Source organism: Xenopus tropicalis, chromosome 2, assembly GCF_000004195.4.
Source record: "Xenopus tropicalis strain Nigerian chromosome 2, UCB_Xtro_10.0, whole genome shotgun sequence".
In the NCBI taxonomy this organism is placed as follows: Eukaryota; Metazoa; Chordata; class Amphibia; order Anura; family Pipidae; genus Xenopus; species Xenopus tropicalis.
In genome coordinates, this window is record NC_030678.2 from 152,211,012 (window position 1) to 152,234,315 (window position 23,304).

Below are 23,304 nucleotides of genomic sequence, written 5' to 3' on the forward strand. Positions count from 1 at the left end.
AAAGCTATATAAATAACATGTAACTCTTTTAACAAGAACAACTGCTTCACCTCTTCTACTTATTGTGAGTCCATAAAGTGCTAGCCTTATAACTGCCATTGCTCCTTATAAAGAATATTACTTTAGGGAGTTAGATAGCAATGAGTAAATCCATCACGTTTAGCTTTGCCGCTTCAGCTTCAAACCCAGTGGGTGAGCTTTAGCCTATAGGATAAACCCATGTAAATGGGATTTTTTTAAGAGTTTGGAATTTACTCCCAGAATTCCTTTTGTTTGCTTTTGCCTGCTTTTAGTCTCCTCAACCTAATTTATTTGTTTGTAGAACCACATGGTGACTCTACCTAAGCTGATCAGAAAACCCTACACTACACTGATGAGCCCCCAATAAGGGCGAAACCGGTCTGTAGTTGGGAATCTGATCAGCTATTGTCCTGGCTTCAGCTTCAAACCCAGTGGGTGAGCTTTAGCCTATAGGATAAACCCATGTAAATGGGATTTTTTTAAGAGTTTGGAATTTACTCCCAGAATTCCTTTTGTTTGCAAAAAAATTGAGAAACTGCTGCAATATTAGTGAAATATAGCAAGATTTTTTTAATGTGTCGCGACTTATTTGATGTGACTGTGACTTTCCTTCCGCATCATTTTTGTTGTGACCCTGACTTTTTGCTTGCTCACCAAATTTTTGTTGGGGTGAACTTATGCAGCAGTTTCGCAAAGAAATGGCAAAATGTGGAATTTTGCAGCAAATCCACACCTGCTCTAAAATTAGAGTACAGAAGCATAATTACTATGAATGCAGTTTTACTGTATATACAGTAACAAAGAGAATTCTGTTCAATAAACACATATTCTATGAAGCATTTGAACTATATACTGTACATCAATTCCAGTAGGGATATAGAAACTAGCTGTAAAAATGATTTAGAAGCCACTACAATTTGTGAAAAATACTTACCTAAGTCCATTAATGTACTATCCCAGCAACGACTGACCAGTTACAAGTACAGACTCCATTAACTCATTGCTGCCGTCAGTGCTATAACCTTAATGGCCCAGTGAAAAGTTATCTTACATGAAAATGAATAGTGTTGTAAAATGTATAGAAAGTATAGATGTCATTTCTAAATCTTTCCGGAATCATTTTTTAGATGCACAATTTCTTTGCCTTTGCCTATGGAAGACTGGCATGTAGCTAAAGTGTAGTGTTTTAAATTGTCACACAAAGGTCTCAGATGTAGTGGCCAATAACTCAAAATTAGACAGCTGCTTATTATTAGTTTGCCTAGGCCTATGGTGCATCCATTGTTCCAGCGGCAGGTCCGCTTCTGCTACTGGTACATCCACCCCTGCCACTACATTCATTGCATTATCCAAGTCACTGAAAGGTCCACCTCCTTTGCTGATGTTTTGACTTGGGTTACTAATGGACTTACTTGTACTAATAATTGCTAACTATGCCACCCATGTTACTAACTAAGCCAGCAGAGCTTGTAATTAAGCCGCCTATGCTGCTAACTCAGCCACTTGTTACTAATTACACCATATATGCTTATAACTTATTGACATGTGCTACAGATTGACTGAGCTCAAACTGATACTGAAAGGTCCAACTGAGCCATAGACTAATGATCTGTAGGACTGATTTACCTAAAATCCTATTAGATCAGTTCTGTTTACAAGGCTAGCCCCTCCAATGTATGTTAATGGGATGCAGAGATTGCTGTGTATGGCATCATTATTTTGCTATAATCTGGAGCACAAATATGTAATATGTCAGTTAACTAGCTTACTACATGGGAAAGGTTGTCCCGTGCTATGTAAGAATATCTTGAAAAATTCATTCTTGATATTTGTCTAAGGTAAAATTGCAGCTTGACTGTGGAGCAGCAAACTGGTGCAGAGAGTTGGTGGGACAAATAGGTGTTGTTCATTGTTCTGTCTGCTATGCTCAAAATAAGTGTCAGATTTGATTTTGTGTGGTTTAAGTGCATCCTTAATAAAACTGATGCAACTCATGCAGATTAAGGGGATACTGATTTTGAAATTCCTCTTGTGCCATCTTTACAACCAGATATGTGCTTTTTTCAGATCTCGGCAGCCTCAATATCTAGACTGACTTTTGGAGGTTGGGATGCTGGTCCTTTCCATAGGGCAAAGCAAGCAGCAAGTCAGCTTTCTGAAGCCTAGAACCTAGGGAGGCTGTAGCTGTTAATTCATAAGACCTATGCTTTTTACTATTCCTTAGCAGGGGCTGTTGTGGGTCTGCTGCCGAAGACCCAATAATGCCACCTTCTTCCCCATGACATACCTCCTATGTTTTAACAGGGGTGAGAAGAAGGGATAAATACCTAGTGTGGCTTTTTATCATGCCTGGTAAAGTGCCGTCTGGCAAGGAAAGGTGAGAACCTTGCTTTATGGAAGAAGCAGCACTTTGCCAGGGTATAGGATTCTTAATAAATAGAGCTCGTCAATGTATTAGAGGCAAAACAATTCTATTGGGTTTATTTAATGTTTAAATTATTTTTTAGCAGACTTAAGGTATGGAGATCCAAATTATAGAAAGACCTCTTATCCAGAATACCCCAGGTCCCGAGCATTCTGGATAATGGATTCCATACCTGTATTTAAATATATTGCAGTTGTGGCACTGACAATCCCGGGACTTGATATCCTGTTGGTAGCATTTTATTTTCACATCATATTATTTTCAGTAATACAGCCCCTAGAGGTCAGTGTACCTGCAAGGCAGTTCTAGGTCAGTGTACCTGCAAGGCAGTTCTAGGTCAGTGTACCTGCAAGGCAGTTCTAGGTCAGTGTACCTGCAAGGCAGTTCTAGGTCAGTGTACCTGCAAGGGAGTTCTAGGTCAGTGTACCGGCAAAGCAGTTCTAGGTCAGTGTACCTGCAAGGCAGTTCTAAGTCAGTGTACCTGCAAGGCAGTTTTAGGTCAGTGTACCTGCAAGGCAGTTTTAGGTCAGTGTACCTGCAAGGCAGTTCTAGGTCAGTGTACCTGCAAGGCAGTTTTAGGTCAGTGTACCTGCAAGGCAGTTCTAGGTCAGTGTACCTGCAAGGCAGTTTTAGGTCAGTGTACCTGCAAGGCAGTTTTAGGTCAGTGTACCTGCAAGGCAGTTTTAGGTCAGTGTACCTGCAAGGCAGTTTTAGGTCAGTGTACCTGCAAGGCAGTTCTAGGTCAGTGTACCTACAAGGCACCAGAAGTCAGGTTGCGACCTCTTTGTGTATGCCTCACAATGGCTATATCCAGGACACTGGGCCCAGGGACAGAATGCCGCACACTTCTGTATATAAAACGCCCAATTTTTTGTACTGATTTATACATATAGTTGATTTTGCACCAATATATGGAGAGATTTCACAAGTGCACATCACTATCACCTTGCAGTTGGGTTTAGCTATGATTCCAGAAAGGCTTATAAATTATACTATAGTATAGTGTCATTAAAAAACACTTTTTACTACAGAATTAGTATTATGTGATCTACCCCCTATGCTTAAAATAGTTAAATTAAATTGGATCACAAGCACCCTCAGTCTGCTCCTCTCCTAAGAAAAGTAACTAACATGGAGAGGCTTAAATGACAGTGACGTCCTCTAATGACATTCTTACTGTCATCTGTCACTGCTCCCAATATTACAGTGTGTAACATTTATCTATGGCAACTGAAGTTTCTTGCTTGCCTCTCCATACTTTAGTTAATGCCTTCACTGTAATAAGTTTGACTTATTCTGTCCTAATAGACTGAAGGACCCTAGCTGGCAGCAACTTTCTTATGGGTTATTATCCTTCCTCCATTATAGGATAGTAAGTCACTGCAAAATAACCAAAATAACTTGAATAAAGGTGTGAGACCCAGAATTAGAATAGTCTTTATTTTGACCTTATTTTTTAATATACTATTCTGATTGGTTTCTGGTCTTAGTGATAGGTTAGATATTGTTTACCTCAGATCCTTTATGTCCTGGTCACTTACATAGAGCTTCTCCCTCACTTTATTGCCTTATTCTAATTTTTATTAATTGTTTTGTAACACTGTCATGGCTAAAGCAGACCATCCCAAACTAGTGAACAGTAAGACATGGGTCTGCCTAGTAACTAAGGTAATATAAAGTGTAGTGATTTAAAGTCATAGGGGCTATTAACCCTATAGGTCCCTATAGTTTAATTTAACCTAATGTTAAAAGAAACAATTCCTCTATTTTATTCTCCTTGAGCACAAAGCACTTGCAAACCAGGTTATATCATTCTTACTGCTAGATAATGGCTGCACAAGACACAGAATGAGGAGGCCCAAATAATTGTTATTTTAACTTTACTTCTTTATAAAGGATTTGCTCTTCTCTCCCACTGCATCCTTACACTTGGTGGTTGGGGTCCATCAATATTAATAACTAAACTTCCATACAGTACTGGTTCTAAAAGTAACTTTTTAGTATTCTCGCTGAATGTTGCACAATGCTTGTGGTATTTGTTGTAGAAAATGCACTTTTTCTGTTGTGCAAATCAGAATTTAGCACAGTTTGAAATGTATAGATATAGAATATCTCCTATTAAAAAATAGGGACCATGGTCCTCCAAGGTACCCTGATTCAAAAGCCCAAATACATGCATTTCGACAAGTAGAATGTAATGGGTTTATAGTCTAAGGCTGTATGTTTTTTGTTTTTATCTTGCCATATTGTGGACTATCTTTCCTGTAAGAATGTACTAATAGAAGCATTCTGCTAAGGTTATGTAAGGTCTTTGGCTGAATAAGAACGTCCCTTCTCTGTACTCACAGGGCTTGCATCATATTTACTCTGAGAACAATACACCGACTAGCCTGGATGGATTATCATTACAATGTGAAAACCCTCTCCTGGCTCTGACCAGTTAGAATTTTCTGGTTGCAGGAAGGGAAACTTAAAAGGTTTTATACATTACAGAATTTATTGTACTCCATGTTCACATAATGTGCAAACTGCAAGCATAAAGTGAGGGTCCAGGATGTTTAGCCCCGAGATAAGGATATAAAAAAATGAAACAATAATAAATAAATAATAATAATGAAATAATGAAGCATATCAAATTAAATGTTTTCTCATGTCAAACATTACATCTTAACATTATTAGGGCTTTATCTTGGTAAAAATGCTGAAGTTTTGAGGCTTTTTTATGTTAGCATCAGGGACGGGCCAAGCCGAACGGGAGCCCTAAGCACCCCCGCCGGCCACCTTGCCTCTTCACCCCCCCGCCCCTGTTCAATAAACAGACACTTTGAAGTCATTGAAGGTCACTATACCTGTGCAGAATTAAGAGAATATACATGCTGGCATAGAATATTTTCCCTGGTATAGAGTGGTCCACTTATGGTCCTGCTTAGCTGGGAGAATAGGAGAGCTGAGAGAGGGGATAAGAAACACTGATGCCATCCTTAGTGACTCTAGTGAATTAGGCAAAGTTGAAATGATAAGTTGACACAGTAACACCTTTATGGAAGCTGTGGGAATAGCAATAAGACATTATAAAAATACTCACTCCCTAATATTTTCATTGGACAAATACACCAGCTGTAGTGACCATTTAAGAGATCTTGTCTAAGCCAACTATATTAACCTGTGTTCTATACACCTACAGTACCTGGCTTGCTTGGAAATGGAAATGTGCTCATTACAAGAGAAACCCTTATTATAAATGCCCCCAGCGATTCACTTAGTAAGCACATGTAAACCATTCGTTTGTGCAGTACCTAATGCAGTGTTAGGGCAATCTACATTTATTTTCATCGCTTTATTCTGCTGAAACATGGTGACATACCTGGCCCATTGCTTACCCCTTGTCATACCCCACTGCATGTTTCCATGCTGTTCTTTGGTTCACTAATGTCCATTAGCCATTATCACCCTAACTTTGGTACGGATCCACTGCTTGTAAGTCAAGTTTATATTAAACACACTTAAACAGCTCTGATAACACACAAAAATAAATACATGTAGAGTCAGTTAGTGGATTGTGAATTGCAAGCTTTTGGGACAACATATGTTCCTGCTGCAGACATTTTCTCCTGCTTTGTTAGCAACTAATAAGTGTTATGCTGCATTCTTTTGTTTTGATCAATGGCTCTGACCAAGCAAACATTTTATTTGAATTTAATGTTGTAACGTGTAGTCACAGAAGGCTTAAAGTGGCCTTTAGCTTGCCCTTTACCATTTTATGACCCCCTGAGTGGCTTCCCCTTGGCCTGGGAACTCATTTGCTACATTATTTATGGAAATGTTACTGTTAATGACTTTTATATTTGTACTTGCCACCTTAATCTCAACAGTGTGGCCAAGACCTATTGTGGCACAAAATCCCTATAGTAAACTCTGTGGGAATTGTGGTGGTTTTTACATTGTGTATAAGGACTCAATATACATAGCTCGCCTCAAGTAAAGATAGAGCTACTTACTAAGGCAGTACTCCAGTGCAATATGTTTTAAATACAGTCAATTTATACCAGTAACATGTAATGTAAATACCAGAAAGTAGAGTAAAAATAAACAAAGCATTCAGTACCTGAACCAGTGTTTTGCCACTGATGTGTCCAGAGTCCAAATGCAATTGCTAAAAACTTAGAATAGCCAGTACTCTTAGGAGCTAATTTATTTATATCATAAAATGTTTCAGCCAGCTAGGGATTGTATGTTTTTGTGCCCATGTTTATCAGATTTTCTAATTCATTTAAACTGGATTGTAGCTTGTCCATACGTATGCTGGTGCTCTGACAGTTAGCCAGCAGATGGCAGCATTGTACCATTTTAGATGATAGGAAAACCTTGCTGAAATTCCAGATGTAGACAAAGAACAGCAAGAGATTACCAATTTGGCCATAGAAGAACCCTAATACACTGATATTTTCCTTTCAAATGTAAAAGATAAACAACAATTTTGTGGAAATGATTACAAAACACCCCCAATTGCTCAATTGTTTACATTTATAACTACACCATAAACTTTATTCACATAGATGGAAAATTAACATTTTTTCATGCTAATTAGGTCTACATGGATAGTGGTATAAAAGGTATTTAACTTGTATTTTCTTGTTTTGCTCATTAAATAACCACACACAAGATACAGTGTGGAGCCATTTGTATTGTAGAGCCCTCCAGTTGTGGCTGGGACCATGTGATTATGGTAGGCCCCGCCGTTACTGAAGGGGATAAAGCAGAAACAATGCTGTTTTGAAAGGTCGGTTTGGAATGGAGTCTTCAATCTTTAGCAAAATGTTGATCCACTGAGTTGCCCCATTTCTCTCTGCTCAGCTGGACCACGGGTTTACCATCAAGAGATCAGGGTCTTTGGACTACTACCAACAACCAGGAATGTATTGGATAAGGTATGAGATGGTTTCAGCAGCAACAGTCAGTGTTTCCATGGCAACGTGCTGCCTGCCTCCATCAACCAGACCTCCCCCTCCCCTTCAGTGGATACACATGCTTCCTCTGAACCGTCAACCAGTCCATATGCTGCTTTATGAGTTTAATCTTGGTCCTTGTTGAGATTTTGCAACCCCCCCCCCCTACCACCACCACCATTATTCCTTTATATGTCCATTATCCACGCTAACATTGCCAGCTTTCTCCATCATACATTGCTTATAATTCTCTGTCCTTTAAAAGACAGTATATATATATATATTTATTTTTTATTTTATTTTTTTCAAATCTCTTAGATTTAGCCCATTCTATCTACCAAATACTTAGTGCTCTTGCTTTTGTACGCATAAAGAATTGTAAATGTAACAATAATAACAGAGGAAATATATACTGTCATTTAAATCTTCTTGGAACAACCCTTACCTTATACCAATTAGCAATGCATAGAAGAACAATGCATTGAACATGACGATGGCTTTAGTGACAATGTGCTATATAAAAATGTTATGTGTTTAACTTTTTATTTCTTCTTGGAAATATTTCTTTTTATATTGCATGTACAGGTATGGGATCTATTATTCAGAAATCTGGTATCCCACAAAGTTCCCAAATAAATCAGTATCAAATCATCAATTCTAAATTTTACTCATTGGCTTTTCCCTGCAAATATAAGAGAGTGCAGGTATGTGATCCATTATCTGGAAACCCGGTATTCAGAAAGTGATGAATTATGGGAAAGCCATGTCCCGTAGACTCCATTTTAATCAAATAATTCACATTTTTAAAAAATGATTTCCCATTCCTCTGTAATAATAAAACAGTACCTTGTACTTGGTCCCAGCAAAGATATAATTAATCCTTATTGGAAGCAAAAGAATCCTATTGGGTTTAATTAAACAATTCTTTAGTACACCCCTTATTAGGAAAACCCCAGATCCTGAGCATTCTGGATAACAGGTCTCATGCCTGTATCTTATATTTTATTGCAAAAAAACCCCAGTGTTTAAATAGCCTTAATACATCTGCAAATCCCCAGGTCCCAAGTGTTCCGGACAATACATCCCATACCTGTATCTTGTTCTGTTTCCACGTTTATTTTCTATACCAAGGTACTTAGGTAGTAAAGGGTGACCAATTGGATGCTACATTTCTATTAATTAGAAATTATGATAAACTGCTAAGCCACTGGACCTTTGTATCGCTCCAAGCTTCTAAGCTGCTATTCTATTGGTCAATTTAACATTCTGCAAACCTCTCCCTTTAATATGTAAGTACCGTTTTAAAAACAATTTTAATGCATTATATTTTAAAATGTTTCTTTTAATGATGTTGCAGTAGTATATGAGTGACCAGAATGAATGCATGTCTTACTTTATATAGCACCACACAGTGGCACACACAGTACTTGGCAGTGATCAAATACACATAATGTACACGTAACCAAAAAAATCTGCCCATAACTAATATACCATAGGGGTACTATTAATGTAGAATTAATTATTCCCTGGTCGATTCCTTACACAGATAACAGGTTAATACGGACTGCATGTGGCAGTATAGAACACAGCTGGGCTAGACATGCCCAAATAAAACACACTAAAGTGCCAGTTGTCTATTATGGGCTAAAAACCCTATTAATTTAAGCTTGGGTATAAGGAATTATGTTCCTCAACTCTAAAGATATTTAAAATCACTGATGCTTTATGGCCTTAATAAAAGTGCTTTTATACAGTTTGGAGCACCAAGATGACTTTTAGGAACTGCCTAATAAAAACTTTTTTTGAGTTATGTGATCTCTTAAAGCACGCATTATTAATAATGATATTACTAGGTTTGTCTTCTATTACAAGTTATTTGGGTTTTTTGTCTAAAATAAATAATGTACATGGGCTTTACAAATTGCACTACAAATTTGCACTATTATATATATATATATAGAAGGTGCTTGAGAGAGGGTCAGCACTCACAGGACTTATACAAACAAATGATTTTATTTAAGAGGAGACTAACGTTTCGGCTAGCACTATAGCCTTTTTCAAAGTTTGAAAAAGGCTAGAGTGCTAGCCGAAACGTTAATCTCCTCTTTAATAAAATAATTTGTTTGTATAAGTCCTGTGAGTGCTGACCCTCTCTCAATCACCTTCAACATTATTTGGACCTGCACCCAGGCAACAGCAACTTATCTATACGTGAGTGCCGGCATTTACTTGGAAGTTTATATATATATATATATATATATACATACACAAGGGTTCACATTGACTGGCACTTGGTAATGGAGTGCTGGTCATAAACATTTTTATATTATACCGTAAATACTCGAGTATAAGCCGATCCGAATATAAGCCGAGGTACCTAATTTCACCTAAGAAAACTGGAAAAACTTATTGTTGACTCGAGTATAAGCCTAGGGTGGGAAATGCAGCTGCTACTGCTAAGTTTCATCAAAATAAATACCAATAAAATTGCATTAATTGAGGCATCAGTGGGGTATATGTTTTTAAATATTTATTTCAAGTAAAAACTGTAAACTAGCTCTGTAAGTGGAGGGTCAACAAAAACAATTGTTTTATCAACAATGATACCTTAAGAGTACTCCGCAACCAAGCTAAAACACAAAGAGTTAAAATCCTTCAAAACTATATATAGTTTATATAGAATATAAAGTGCAATGTATAGTGCAGAATGGGACAGGTGAGGATGGTAGATGAAGATAAATTTGGGAGCGGGCCGGGGCACTGGAGGGTCTGGTTGCGGATGGCCTAATTTACATACAAAGGACAGAGGGTGCTAGTTTGGAGGGACCCATGGCACCCGACTCGAGTATAAGCCGACGGTGACTTTTTGAGCACATTTTGGGTGCTGAAAAACTAGGCTTATACTCGAGTATATACAGTAATTCAATCTAGCACCCGCACAAGACCAGATTCAGTGTAGAAACTTTCAAAGTATATATACATATATAAACAAGAAATCCTCTGCACTCTCCCATTATCAATATATAGGACATTAAGACATTCTGTGCATTAAACTACCAAGCAATGCCCTCCCCTTTAAGCTAAACAGAGATTGTTTGTTCATATATTGCAATATATACAAGCTGGCCAACTACATCAGTCATCCCCGGTCTGGCCAGTCCTACACTCACTTTCATCTGATTCATTAAGAATTCTACAGTTTCAATATACAATTCACAAAGGGGCTGAGTTTTACCTGCAATTTACTTGCTTTCAAGGTTAAAACCCCCAAATGGTTATTTTATTGGCTCCACTGGGATCACCTGACTGTAGCTGGGAAGGATGGGAGCCACAACATGGAACCGGCCACTGCTCCTGTATAAACTATAGCAAAACAAAAAGGAAAAGTTGTGCTCTCACAGAGAGACGCACTACCTTGTACTATATAGGTTAGCTGTCCCAGGTGCTGGTAAAAAGTAAATATAAACCAAAAAGATACTACGCTCACTCTGAATTCATTAAAAAAATGTAAAAAAAAGTGTAGTATGTCTTTTGGTTGCAAAAAAAACTGTGACTGCAGTATTATATGACTTTTAATTATATGTAGTTTTGATTCTGGCACCCAGGTTGCAAGGTTGCTGACCAAGTGCCTTTATATCATTCAGAATTAGGTAATCTGTGATATTTTGTTTTTTAAACTAGCTATCCATTCTACTTTATAATGTAGTACATAGGAAGTGTAGTGCAGTTATGTATGTATATTTATAGGGAGGCGTGTAAAGAACACAGAAAAAATAACCAGCACAGCAGACAAAGTGTGTGTGTATTGAGTCGTAATGAAAGGTTGCATTATGCTGCAAAAAGCATTTAAGGGTTATTCCCTTCTTGCACTCTACTGTACCAGTTATTTCTTCTATATTGCTTCTTACCAAGCACTGAGCATTATTGTTCTTCCTCTTGCCTCCTGTTCAGAAAAAAAGTGCAAGTGCAGCAATTGGCACAACATAACCCGGGAGCTAACCCCACGTCCAAGCCAGATGGTAGCTCCTGTGTCCCCACAGCAGCCTGCTTCAATTGTTGCAACACACTTGTACCTCAAGAATTGGGCGTATGATCCCTCTCGTGCCAAATGCTGGAAATGATGACAACCACACTTTTCAGCACAATTGTATCTGATTTCCACTGAAGCACAAGCACAACTGTTTCAGTTGGGATGTATAGGCCACAGTTATGTAAGGCACATCTCTCCATCGTGACCACAGTTATGCTGGAAGTCATGGGGGAAAAGCTGTTGTGGGTAAAAATAAACAAACATCCAATTACATCCAAAATTTGCACCGTTCACACTGCAGAGCAGTAAGTGAATGACCCCTAACAGTTTCAGATGATAAAATAATCCCATTGTTCCCCAAAAGCAAGTAAATAAAACTTGAATTCATAAAAGGTACAGAAAATAAAGATGTTTAGTAACGCAGAGATATCAAACTGCACTGGTTTTTATGGCTTGTAACAATTTGTGTGTTATTCGCAGGAGGCACAAATAAAAATGAATAATTTCGACACTTGTGCGGAACTAAACAGATCCTAGAAGGTGGCATTTTCTTGGCAATTTAGGAATTCAGCAGTCAGAGTGACAGGCGAGACATGCAGAGATTATGTACCAGGTGACAGTACTGGCGGGCTGCAGACTGACACATTAGTGCTGTTTGTGTACAGAGAGATACAGCTACAAATAGAAAAATAGCAGATGGATAATAATGTCTGCATTAAAACAGATTACCCTGCCAGGGACTCAGACATTCCTATTCATAGTCATCACAAAGGAACGTTGTTGTCAACATAAACAGAGCCCTTTCCTCCCCATTCAGAGGGAATGGCTAATGTGCATACTCAGCACTGGAACGGAGCTCTCTTGTATTAGAGACTGCACCAAAATATTGTCATACAGATATTTTACCAACAATTATTATAACTCTTTATCCATGGTCATTCTGAAAACTGTACTCCCACAAAGCATGGGGATTGTGTGGCTTTTAAGACACTCTCTGTACTCCCTGATATAGTTTTTAAAGTCATTTCTCCAAACACAAGGAGCGTTCATATACAGATCCATTATCCAGAAACCTGTTATTTAGAAAGCTCCAAACTATGGGAAGGCCATCTCCCATAGACTTCAGTATAAGCAAATAATTCAATTTTTTTTTCTCTGTAATAATAAAACAGTAGCTTGTACTTGATCCCAACTAAGATATAATTAATCCTTATTGGGGGCAGAACAGCCCTATTGGGTTTATTTAATGGTTAAATGATTCCCTTTTCTCTGTAATAATAAAACAGTACCTGTACTTGATCCCAACTAAGATATAATTACCCCTTATTGGGGGCAGAACAGCCCTATTGGGTTTATTTAATGGTTAAATGATTCCCTTTTCTCTGTAATAATAAAACAGTACCTGTACTTGATCCCAACTAAGATATAATTACCCCTTATTGGGGGCAGAACAGCCCTATTGGGTTTATTTCATGGTTAAATGATTCCCTTTTCTCTGTAATAATAAAACAGTACCTGTACTTGATCCCAACTAAGATATAATTACCCCTTATTGGGGGCAGAACAGCCCTATTGGGTTTATTTCATGGTTAAATGATTCCCTTTTCTCTGTAATAATAAAACAGTACCTGTACTTGATCCCAACTAAGATATAATTACCCCTTATTGGGGGCAGAACAGCCCTATTGGGTTTATTTCATGGTTAAATGATTCCCTTTTCTCTGTAATAATAAAACAGTACCTGTACTTGATCCCAACTAAGATATAATATAAGATATAATTAATCCTTATTTGAGGCAAAACAGCCTAAAGGTTGAAGGAAACTGTACCTCTAATCAATGCTGGCCTCTGTAAAACCTAAATAGAAATTTGCCATTTTAAGTACCAAGGGCCGCCCCTGGGATCATATGATTTACAGAGCAATATTAATGAACAAAGTTCTATATTTTACTCCCACACCTGTTACAGTTAGAGCTGCATTATTTCCTGTCAGCTGATCTCTGAGGGAGCACACAGACAAAAGGTGGGTCAAAGGGCAATATTTACTCATATATTCCAGTTTGTTAAAACCATTTTGGTGGTATGGTTTTCCTTTACGAAAATTCTATGATGTACCAGAAATTCTTACCATGCAAATGCACTGGGCAATTCACCTACACAGCCCCATTGGGTTTTTTGCCACCCGGACATATACCCCACCATGGCTTTAAAAGAAATGCAATAATATAAGGACATTCACAGGCATGTATATAGCAGAGGTTGTTTTGTAGATATTTTATACTGCATTTATGTGCTTCAAAAAATCACATTTATGCTGGCCTGTACATGTCGCTTCCATTACATTCCGTTCAGAGAATTTAGTCTAAATCTAGACGTATGGAGAATTGTGCAGAGAGAAACAGAGAGATATCTTTATTGGCAAGCTGAGTTTGACGTTTCTTCGTGTTTAAGATATTTGGAAATATGTATATATATATATATACATATACAGTATTTAAAGATTTATTATGCTGTATAAAAAACAGTGACAAAATTTGTCTTTGCCACATAAAAGATGGCATCATTTTTTATGCATTTTTCTTAGAGTGACTTCCTCTGGAACTTACTTACTCAAGGTCTGAAGCAGCGTTCCGGCAGCATAAAATATCGGAGTCAAATCTGGCGTTCCGGCAGCATAAAATAAAACACAACTTGATAAATTTGCCGTTTATTTTACACAGCTATTCACGCAAATTTGGTTTTACACAGTACAGGTATGGGACCCATTATCCAGAATGCTCGGGACCTGGGGTTTTCCAGATAAGGGGTCTTTCCCTAATTCGGATCTTCTACCTAAAGTCTGATAAAAACATTATTTAAATGATAATTAAACCCAATAGGATTGTTTTGCCTCCAATAAGGATTAATTACTGTATATCTTAGTTGGGATCAAGTACAAGGTATTGTTATATTATTACAGAGAAAAAGGAAATCGTTTTTGGTTGGGGTGAATACACTGATTGCCCTTTTACAGTAAAATAGTTTTCTGTGTCTACAGGTCCTTTTAGCTAATTAGTATTTCTAATTAATGACCTGTACATATGTGTTCCTTGGAACTAGAATATGGCAGTTTAGAAAGGAGTGGCAACAAGGATAAAGGGCAAGGGGAATGCAACATTTTGTTGTATTTGCTCTAGAATCACCAGGGAGACAAATAACATACTTGTTTTTGGGGTACATCTGCCAAAAAGTGAGGTAAGTAGATGGTATCCTTAGATGGTAGCCTTCGTTGGGACAGCAAATAACTGCTGCTGGGAACATTATTGTGCATTGCAGTGCATGTAAATGTAAGAGCCAGGACCACAGGACCAGAATGTTTGGTTTTTTTTTAGGTCCAGCATACAGACCATCAGCACCCTCCAAAATGCAATGGAACCAGCCAAATAGAGAAATCTTAGTGCACATTTTCACACTATTAGGCTGATGCTTCATTTTACTGTCCAATATTTTGTTAGGGTCCCTTCCTCATCCTTGAGGGGTCAGACTATAGTTTGGCACCTTTTATCTGACAGCAGTCTTGCAGGGTGAACAGAAAATGCTCTGCTGAGTATCAAGTAGGAAGTTAGCTCTGTTTCAAAATGGGGACAACATTCTCCTATATAAGCTGTATTCTATCAAACCCTTATATCGGGGACAGGCTATATTGCTTGGCTGTCAGGGGGATGCTGGCATTTGTATTTCCACAACACGTGATGGGTTTAAGACTACCTATATCTCTTTATAAATAACTGGACACCAATAGAGAGATGTAAGGCGTGTGTGTGCTGTAATGTTAAGGATAATGGTTCTGAACATCGCTGTGGCACCGCGAGTCTCTGCACCTGCATGTGTGCCATAGTTTCCAGTTTCATAAATAATACATTAATGGATGTGCTTGTGCTTTAGAGGCTGCAATGCTTACGATTTTAATTAGCACATTTTTGGTGTTATTTTTCACAGCAGTGACACTGTGGGAATATGTGAATTCTCTATTAACAGGCATGGGATTGATGGGTTTCTCTGCAAATGGTGCATTAATGCTGCTCGGTGCTTGTGCATCTGTCCTTTTAGCAGGCATTGCCGTTTCATGGACTAAAATGAAATTCAGAACAGCTTTGTGAGAAAAGAATGCGGCGCATGTAATATTTAGTAGCCCCAAATCCTGCTGGACATGTCATTCAAAGCAAAGCCCCTGTTAGCGGAATTAACATGAACAGGAAAATGCTGCTTTTTCTAGAACAACCTAGCATTAAATGTGGCCTCTCAGGGTTAACCTTATTGAAGAAAACAAGGGCTCGTTCTCAGTCCATCTCCGCTCCCAGCAATAGCAAGGGATGTACAGTGACCCCAGAGGCTCTGATTTAAATCTGAATCCAAACAGCCAGAAGGGATTTGGCTCATCCCAGTTCACGCCTGGATTTATATGAAAACTGAGCCTCGCATTGAGATCCCATGTCAATATTCTAAGAAAAATACAAATGAGCTGCTTAAACTGTTTGGTTTGTTGGGATTTAACCCTTGAAATATCAATTTTCACTCTTGTCCCACAATGACTGTGCCATGACCTGTTAACTCTATGATGTAGCAGTAATGAAACATGCTGGCAGATGCTTTATATAAGTAACCTGCCTATAATTCCTTCCCTTGTTTCTCCCCATCTTAGACACAGCTGTTCATGATAGGTAATAATTTATTGATTGAACAAGACTGTGTTCTAAATGGTGTGCTGTCAGTTTGGGTGCTCCCGAATTTCAAGATACGTTATACAAATTGTAGTAAACCCAATGGATAAGTTCTTTGGATTGGATAGCTATGTCAAAGTGCCTTCCAGTTCCAGGACAGCAGTTGCCCCAATATAATAATAACTTCATTAAGTGACTAGTTAGCATGTTTTTTCTTATTTTGTCTCATTCGAGTGATCACAAAAGAGTTGAATGCCACAATTACTTGTGGGTGGGATCACAGGGAGACCATATGACAATAATGAAACAAGCTGAGGAAAAGTTGCTTTCAGCAGAGGCATCAAGAGTTCCTTGTTCTTGCTTGGGTACCACTTTCATAATTATCCTGGTAGTAATATGTTAAACCATTGCAGTATGGATGTTTCCTAGATGAATTCATATGAGTAATTCCCAAGCATTTCAAAAGTTTCAGTTGGATCATGATGCTGTTATTATGAAGCAACTCAATATTATGATGGTTGTTATGGATGGACAATATTATGATGCAATGGAATTTATTACATTGGTGACCATGCATTTGTCATTTACATACCATAGAACTTACCATTTCACCTGGAATATAGGCTGCTGGTGGAAGCATGAGTATGAGATTTAATAATTGTTATTCAGTTTATAGAGGTCTTAAATTAACTGAAATGGTCAGAGATACTCAATGAGAAGCAGAAGGCCCTGTCTACTTTGTAGAATATGTAGTGTTATCTGAGGTTTATTTGTCAATTTGTGCAATATGAAAGCAAAGAGTCCAGACAAGGCTGACTAAGGTAATAAGGACATGAAAGGTAAAGGCAGGCTGTCCAAGATGGTTTTCTGTAGTTAACATTGAATTCATGTTTTGTAAGGTTCAATATGATTATGTTGTGCAACTATATGGGAAGTAGAAGATTTCTCTGGTATCCTATTCACTTTTAGAAGAAAGCATTTAGAGCTGTAGAATTAATTCTCAGATACAATTCAGTTTCTAGAAAGATTTGGAGCCTTTTTATCAAGTGGTTAGAGAAGAAGTACTTTGTTATATTATATCTTTGTTTCTATGTTTAGTGAGAATTTATTATATTTTTTGTCTCCTAAGATATACTTTAATTTATATCACTACTCAGTTATTCACCATTTATCCTTTAAAGCAGTGATCCCCAACCAGTGGCTCAGGGGCAACATGTTGCTCACCAAACCCTTGGATGTGCCTCTCAGTGGCTCAAAGCAGGTAGCAGGCTGATGTGCATAGAGGCACCTAATAGCCAATCACAGCCCTTATTTGGCTCCTCCATAAACTTTTATGGTGCTTGTGTTTCTCTCCAAGTCTTTTTACATTTGGTTGTGGCCCACGAGTAAGAAAGGTTGGGGACCCCTGCTTTAGAGTTATCTTTTAGACGAGAGTGATCAGCTCTTATTGTTACCACTCATTGAGTTCCAATGTTTTCTCATGGCGGATACAGGAATAATAATTAACAATATTAGGCATGTCTATGTGTGGATATGGGAAGGAGCCTTCCCACAGACCAGTCATTTCCTTGCACCTCTTGCATGATAATTCTTATGAGGAAAATATGCTTCTGCATTGGAGCAGCTGTCTATAGCCTACATTGTGGTTAATAGTTGGTTTACTAGTTAGTTGGTTAATATACAGTAGTTGGGTTTAATGCTCTTTAGAAAAATAACAAGAACTTTTTGTTTTTAATCAACATATTAAAACACGCCCTTAAATGAAGCTTTTAGGTTCAAGGCCAAACCATTTTGGGGTTCAAACCCAACTTCAGTGGAAACTTGCAGTTGCTGGTGGCTCAGATGGTTGTCAGGCAACTCCTGTAAACTCTTGTTAATGTAGGGGCCTTCAGTTCCTGTAGAACGCCTCCCTGTAAGACTATGACAAGGGCCACTAGTTCTGGAGTGCTGATGGGCACAAAGTGGCACTCTTAGAGCCCCTACTCTTACCCAATTCTGCTGCTGCTGCCATGGTTGGTGCTATGATAAATTGAATATCATCCCCAAGGCACAGGGAGTCATAATATTAGATAAAATATAGCTTGTTAAAAGTGGGTCAGCAATAGTTACGCTTCAGCCTCTTACATCAGATTGACATACAGTATATGAAGAATAACATTAGCATACTTAAGCTTAACAGTAGGTGTCTTTGATAGTAGTTTCAATAAATTCAAGCCTAGTACAATTCATTTTTGTATATCTGGATATTGCACCCCTTGTTTAGTCATTGTTATTGTACCTCGAGGGTTATACATCTCTTTTTTTTTTTCTTTTATTTAGTAATAAGAATGAGAACAAAAATAACTTGCTGCTTGAAGCCATTGTTACTGCTAATATCTTACATACCATCTGTTGCCTTAGCATGTGGTTCAGCCCTTTATTCAGTTGCCATCCTTCATAATTCAGTTAACAAGGTTGTACCCTTCATCATCACCTGCAAAAAAAACATTGTATAAGAAAATACATTGTTTGTGCTTTGAACATTTCATGAACTTCTGAATTTGAATTGTTAGTATCCAGTTGGCATCACACTAAGGAGAAGTCACATCTAGTAAAGATGGGTTTTTTTTTTCAAACAATGTATTTTCTGCTGTGCTCTCTTGTGGTGAAATGTGAAAATCAAAAATTTACTGAACTCTTTTTCATTGTATGCCCCTGCCAGACCACCGCTCTTGATAAGGAGAGGCAGGTTTTCAGACGAAGACGCAACCAGGATGTGAGATACAGATTTGGGTCACATCAAGCTGCACCAGAATTCAATTCAGAGTCGGAGGACTATTCACCAAGCTCATCCGAGACTGTTCGCTCACCTAATTCACCCTTTTAAGGAAATTCTTTAAGCATATAAGCATGGGCTTAACCCTCCAAGCCTCAGAATGACAACCATCTAGATATCAAACGTGGACATTTGGAGTTAAAAAAGAAAACTCCGCTAATGTTTTTAAGTGTGAGTAAGAGAACATATTGTGAATGAATTGTAAAGAAAACCTCTGTTATGCTAAAAGGGTAAAGAAAAATTATGTGCAAAAGAGTCTTTTAATTGTAATTTCCGCACATTATTGATTAACATAGTTTGTAAATACATGTCACAATGTACATACAGGCATTCAAGTTGGGCTTTAACATTTATTTCTAAGGGTGACATAACGGGAGGCCTGTAAACTACATCTCAAGATGTGTGATTGGCAAGGACCCTTTATGGGCGGTACAAAGTATCCTGAGAGTTTCATTTAGTTCCTTCTAGAAGACTTGGTTGGGTTACAGGCCAGTATGGGTTTCTGATGGACACATATAGAAGACTCTTCTAAAATAACTAACTTTTTATTTATGAAAATTAGGCAGACTTAGGTATCATTTTCTACAGGATTTCTGGAGTGCCAATAAAATTACACAATTGCTTTGTGCGAGAGTGTAATCAAAGTACACAATATTTACTAATAAATATATCTATAGATCTATATAAACAAGGTCCTTAGACACATCCAACATTCCATCATTTTTCATTTCGGTGCCACAAAGGTTGATGTTGTGTCGGTTTGCAGTGCGCAGTATGGAGGTTATGGTAATGCTGAAGATCAAAGACCAATTAAAGTGACCCATGGTCTCTGTTCGCATGGCGAGCAGCTGCTGATGCGGTCCTTGAAGGGTTAAGCCTATTTTGATTTTTTTTGTACAACACAAAAAAAAAAACGGAAAACATGGGCAATGAATGTTTATTTCATCTGTTGAGCTCGGGTATGCGACATTCATGTTAGCAAATGTTAGCCCTCTGAGTGTTTCCAGGAAACTTGGACATTCCTGAATGACTGATTAGATGTTGCTACTCATTTCTAAAGACCATTTTAAACTTTACAGAAAAAAAAAACCAGTAGAAGTTAATTTTCAGGACTGGAAACTGAAATTGGGGAGGAAGGAACCACATAAGCACTTTGCCAAACAATTTTTCTACCATATGCATTTTTTGTTGAGAAACGATCAGATCACAATGTAAGGCAACATTCTGCCAATATTTTTTATAATAATTTCCTGCAATGGACAGTACAGTATTAGAGCATGGCTTCGTTAACGCACAATATATTGCATATAACATATATACTGCTTTCCTCTACTGAGAACAGCTCCTTTAGTTGCCTACTGGATGGTGAGGTTCTACCAAAGTCTACTAAGACTTAAGGTATCCTCATTCATATACAAAGGTGCAAAGAAGAGCATTATGAAGTACCGTATGTCCTTGTCTATATTCAAGAGAACTGAATAAAATATAATTGCTAAGGAAGATATTTTCTTTAATGTATAGTCATTATTATATGCTTTCATCGTCATTTCTGATATCCATGAAGTGAAATGTAATGTTCTGCAAGAAAAGCATATTCAGTTTCACCTCAAAGCAATATTTTGTTTCCATTTTTTTTGTCAAATGTCAAACTCATCGAGTGTGGAAATTAACAGCCTAACCTTCTAATCTTCATGAGAACTGGGGCTTAGCAATACTTGGGACCTAGTGGCTATTGGAGGCCTTGGCGTGAAGGGTTCCCACTGGGTTTCCTGACTGATGTACAGTTAGGGGAGTGTTTATTAACATTTGATACAAACATCACCAGTGATGTTGCCCATAGCAACCAATCAGCAATGTAATTTGAATGGTTGCCTACAAAGCAAACATCTGATTGGTTGCTTTGGGCAACATCAACTGGGATGTTTGTCTCCAATGTCAATAAATACTTCCCTTAGTCTCTTTTTCAAGACTAGCCTGATCATGACCCTTACCAAATAGGGCTTTAGGACCCAATGATTGGTTTTGTCATTGTCTATGGAAGTGCTTTACCTATCCATATTATTATTAGCCTGATCATGACCCTTACCAAATAGGGCTTTAGGACCCAATGATTGGTTTTGTCATTGTCTACGGAAGTGCTTTACCTATCCATATTATTATTACATGATCCCTGATTGGGGGTATATTCACTTTGGTATTAGGGATTTCTCTACTTCTATTTCTTTCATGTAACTTATTTACCCAATTCATTTTCTACAGGCTAAGTAGTGGATATGAAAGAAAGTATAACACCAGGAAGTGACATCACAATAGGGGGTAGTGTAATGACAGCAGCACTCTGGTTTTGAAAAGTGATGACTTTACTTATGCCTCTGCTTATAATACGTTTAAGTTAAGACCCACATTAAGTACAATAGATTGTAGCCTTTAAAATGTGTTGCAGAATGCCATAAACCTGTTGCTTTTGCTATAAAGTATTATGTAACCTTCAAGTGTAAGAAAATACAATATTATAATTCTGTAATTAGTAGGAATCGAGGATTTGTTTCGGGATTTGGCTGAATCCAAGTGCCTGGCCGAACCAAATCCAAATGCTTAAAATCACATGACTTTTCGTCGAAAGTTGAGAATTTTTCACTGCAAGCTGCACGCATGATTGTTTTTAACCCTTTATTATCTAACCTGCACATGCAAATTCAGATTCGGTGCAGGATTTGAGGTTTGGCCAAGTCCCAAAATAGTGGATTTGGTGCCTCCCTATATATGTGTTTCTGTCACATTACATAATCCCATTTTGCTGGGCAACAGGGAAAACACTCAGGGGGTTAACAGCAAAGCACAAGGCACGCTGGGGATTCAGAATCCCTTTGCTTTATAGGAAGGTGTTCAATTTTTCAGACAAAGTTGAAATATTTAAAGTGTTGATGTTTAAGGGATTTCTATAACCAAATAAATATAAATCTTATTTGAAGTTTTCTTTATTAAGGGATCTATGTACAATGTGTTTGCATAGAGCATCCTCTGAATCGATTCCACAGTTTCCTTCTATGACAACAGGCGTAGTTGGTGACATAGGTGACTGATAATGTCTTTGTTTTGCTCAAATTCAAAACGCCATTTTCTCAAGAGAGCATCAATAAAGTTTAGCTTTTCAGTAGTGCACTAGTTGAGAAAAAAAAGCTCATTTAATTCCATTGTGTAAGCCATTAAAAAATAAAAAAAAAACAAGAAAAAAGTTCAGGCCAATGAACTTAAATCTTGAAACTGTAGCAAAGATTGGTAATCGACCAATACATTTCTTGCTTCAGACTGTTAGAGGGGAGAGTGAGATTTTCATTATAGGAAATGTCATTACTTTACAGTAGACCTCATATTAAAGTCAATGTGGTGCATACTACATTCAGCAAAGCCAAACCTGTGAATAAACTTTACTGAAAATCTACCTTGTGTAATGTTTCTTCAATCTGAAGTCATTTGTCTGGACCTGAAGCCAAATCTATTCCTTAAGTGTAACATTGAGATAGCTGCTGACAAACTCAACTGAAGATCTGAAGTCATTTCTCTTGACCTGAAGCCCACACCCATTCATTGACAGTAATACTGAGATAGCTGCTGACAAACTCAACTGAAGATCTGAAGTCATTTCTCTTGACCTGAAGCCCACACCCATTCATTGACAGTAATACTGAGATAGCTGCTGACAAACTCAACTGAAGACCTGAAGTCATTTCTCTTGACCTGAAGCCCACACCCATTCATTGACAGTAATACTGAGATAGCTGCTGACAAACTCAACTGAAGACCTGAAGTCATTTCTCTTGACCTGAAGCCCACACCCATTCATTGACAGTAATACTGAGATAGCTGCTGACAAACTCAACTGAAGATCTGAAGTCATTTCTCTTGTCCTGAAGCCCACACCCATTCATTGACAGTAATACTGAGATAGCTGCTGACAAACTCAACTGAAGACCTGAAGTCATTTCTCTTGACCTGAAGCCCACACCCATTCATTGACAGTAATACTGAGATAGCTGCTGACAAACTCAACTGAAGATCTGAAGTCATTTCTCTTGACCTGAAGCCCACACCCATTCATTGACAGTAATACTGAGATAGCTGCTGACAAACTCAACTGAAGATCTGAAGTCATTTCTCTTGACCTGGAACCCACACCCATTCCTTGACAGTAATACTGAGATAGTTGCAGATGAACAACTCAACTAAAGACCAGGATTCTTCTGGATCAATGTCTGAGTTTATTGTATGTTGGTATATTATGAACAAAACCCACAAGACTAATGTCTGACTTGTGGAACTAATACCCACCCAGGAACCTGGTTACCTTTTAGATTGGATATTGTTCA

At 37.9% G+C, this 23,304-nt stretch overlaps 1 protein-coding gene across 6 annotated transcripts in view; it reads left to right on the forward strand.

Moving 5' to 3' along the window:
- Positions 1-22,379, forward strand: part of dclk1 (doublecortin like kinase 1) — a 202,379-nt gene extending 180,000 nt beyond the window's left edge. For 2 of the 6 annotated variants that reach the window (XM_012957154.3, XM_012957152.3), the window contains exons 17-18: positions 7,301-7,374; positions 18,824-18,972. In XM_012957154.3, the coding sequence (XP_012812608.1) occupies positions 7,301-7,374; positions 18,824-18,881 (132 nt within the window). In that variant the 3' untranslated portion in view covers positions 18,882-18,972. 6 annotated transcript variants of the gene reach the window in all.
- Positions 22,380-23,304: the final 925 nt, after the last annotated feature.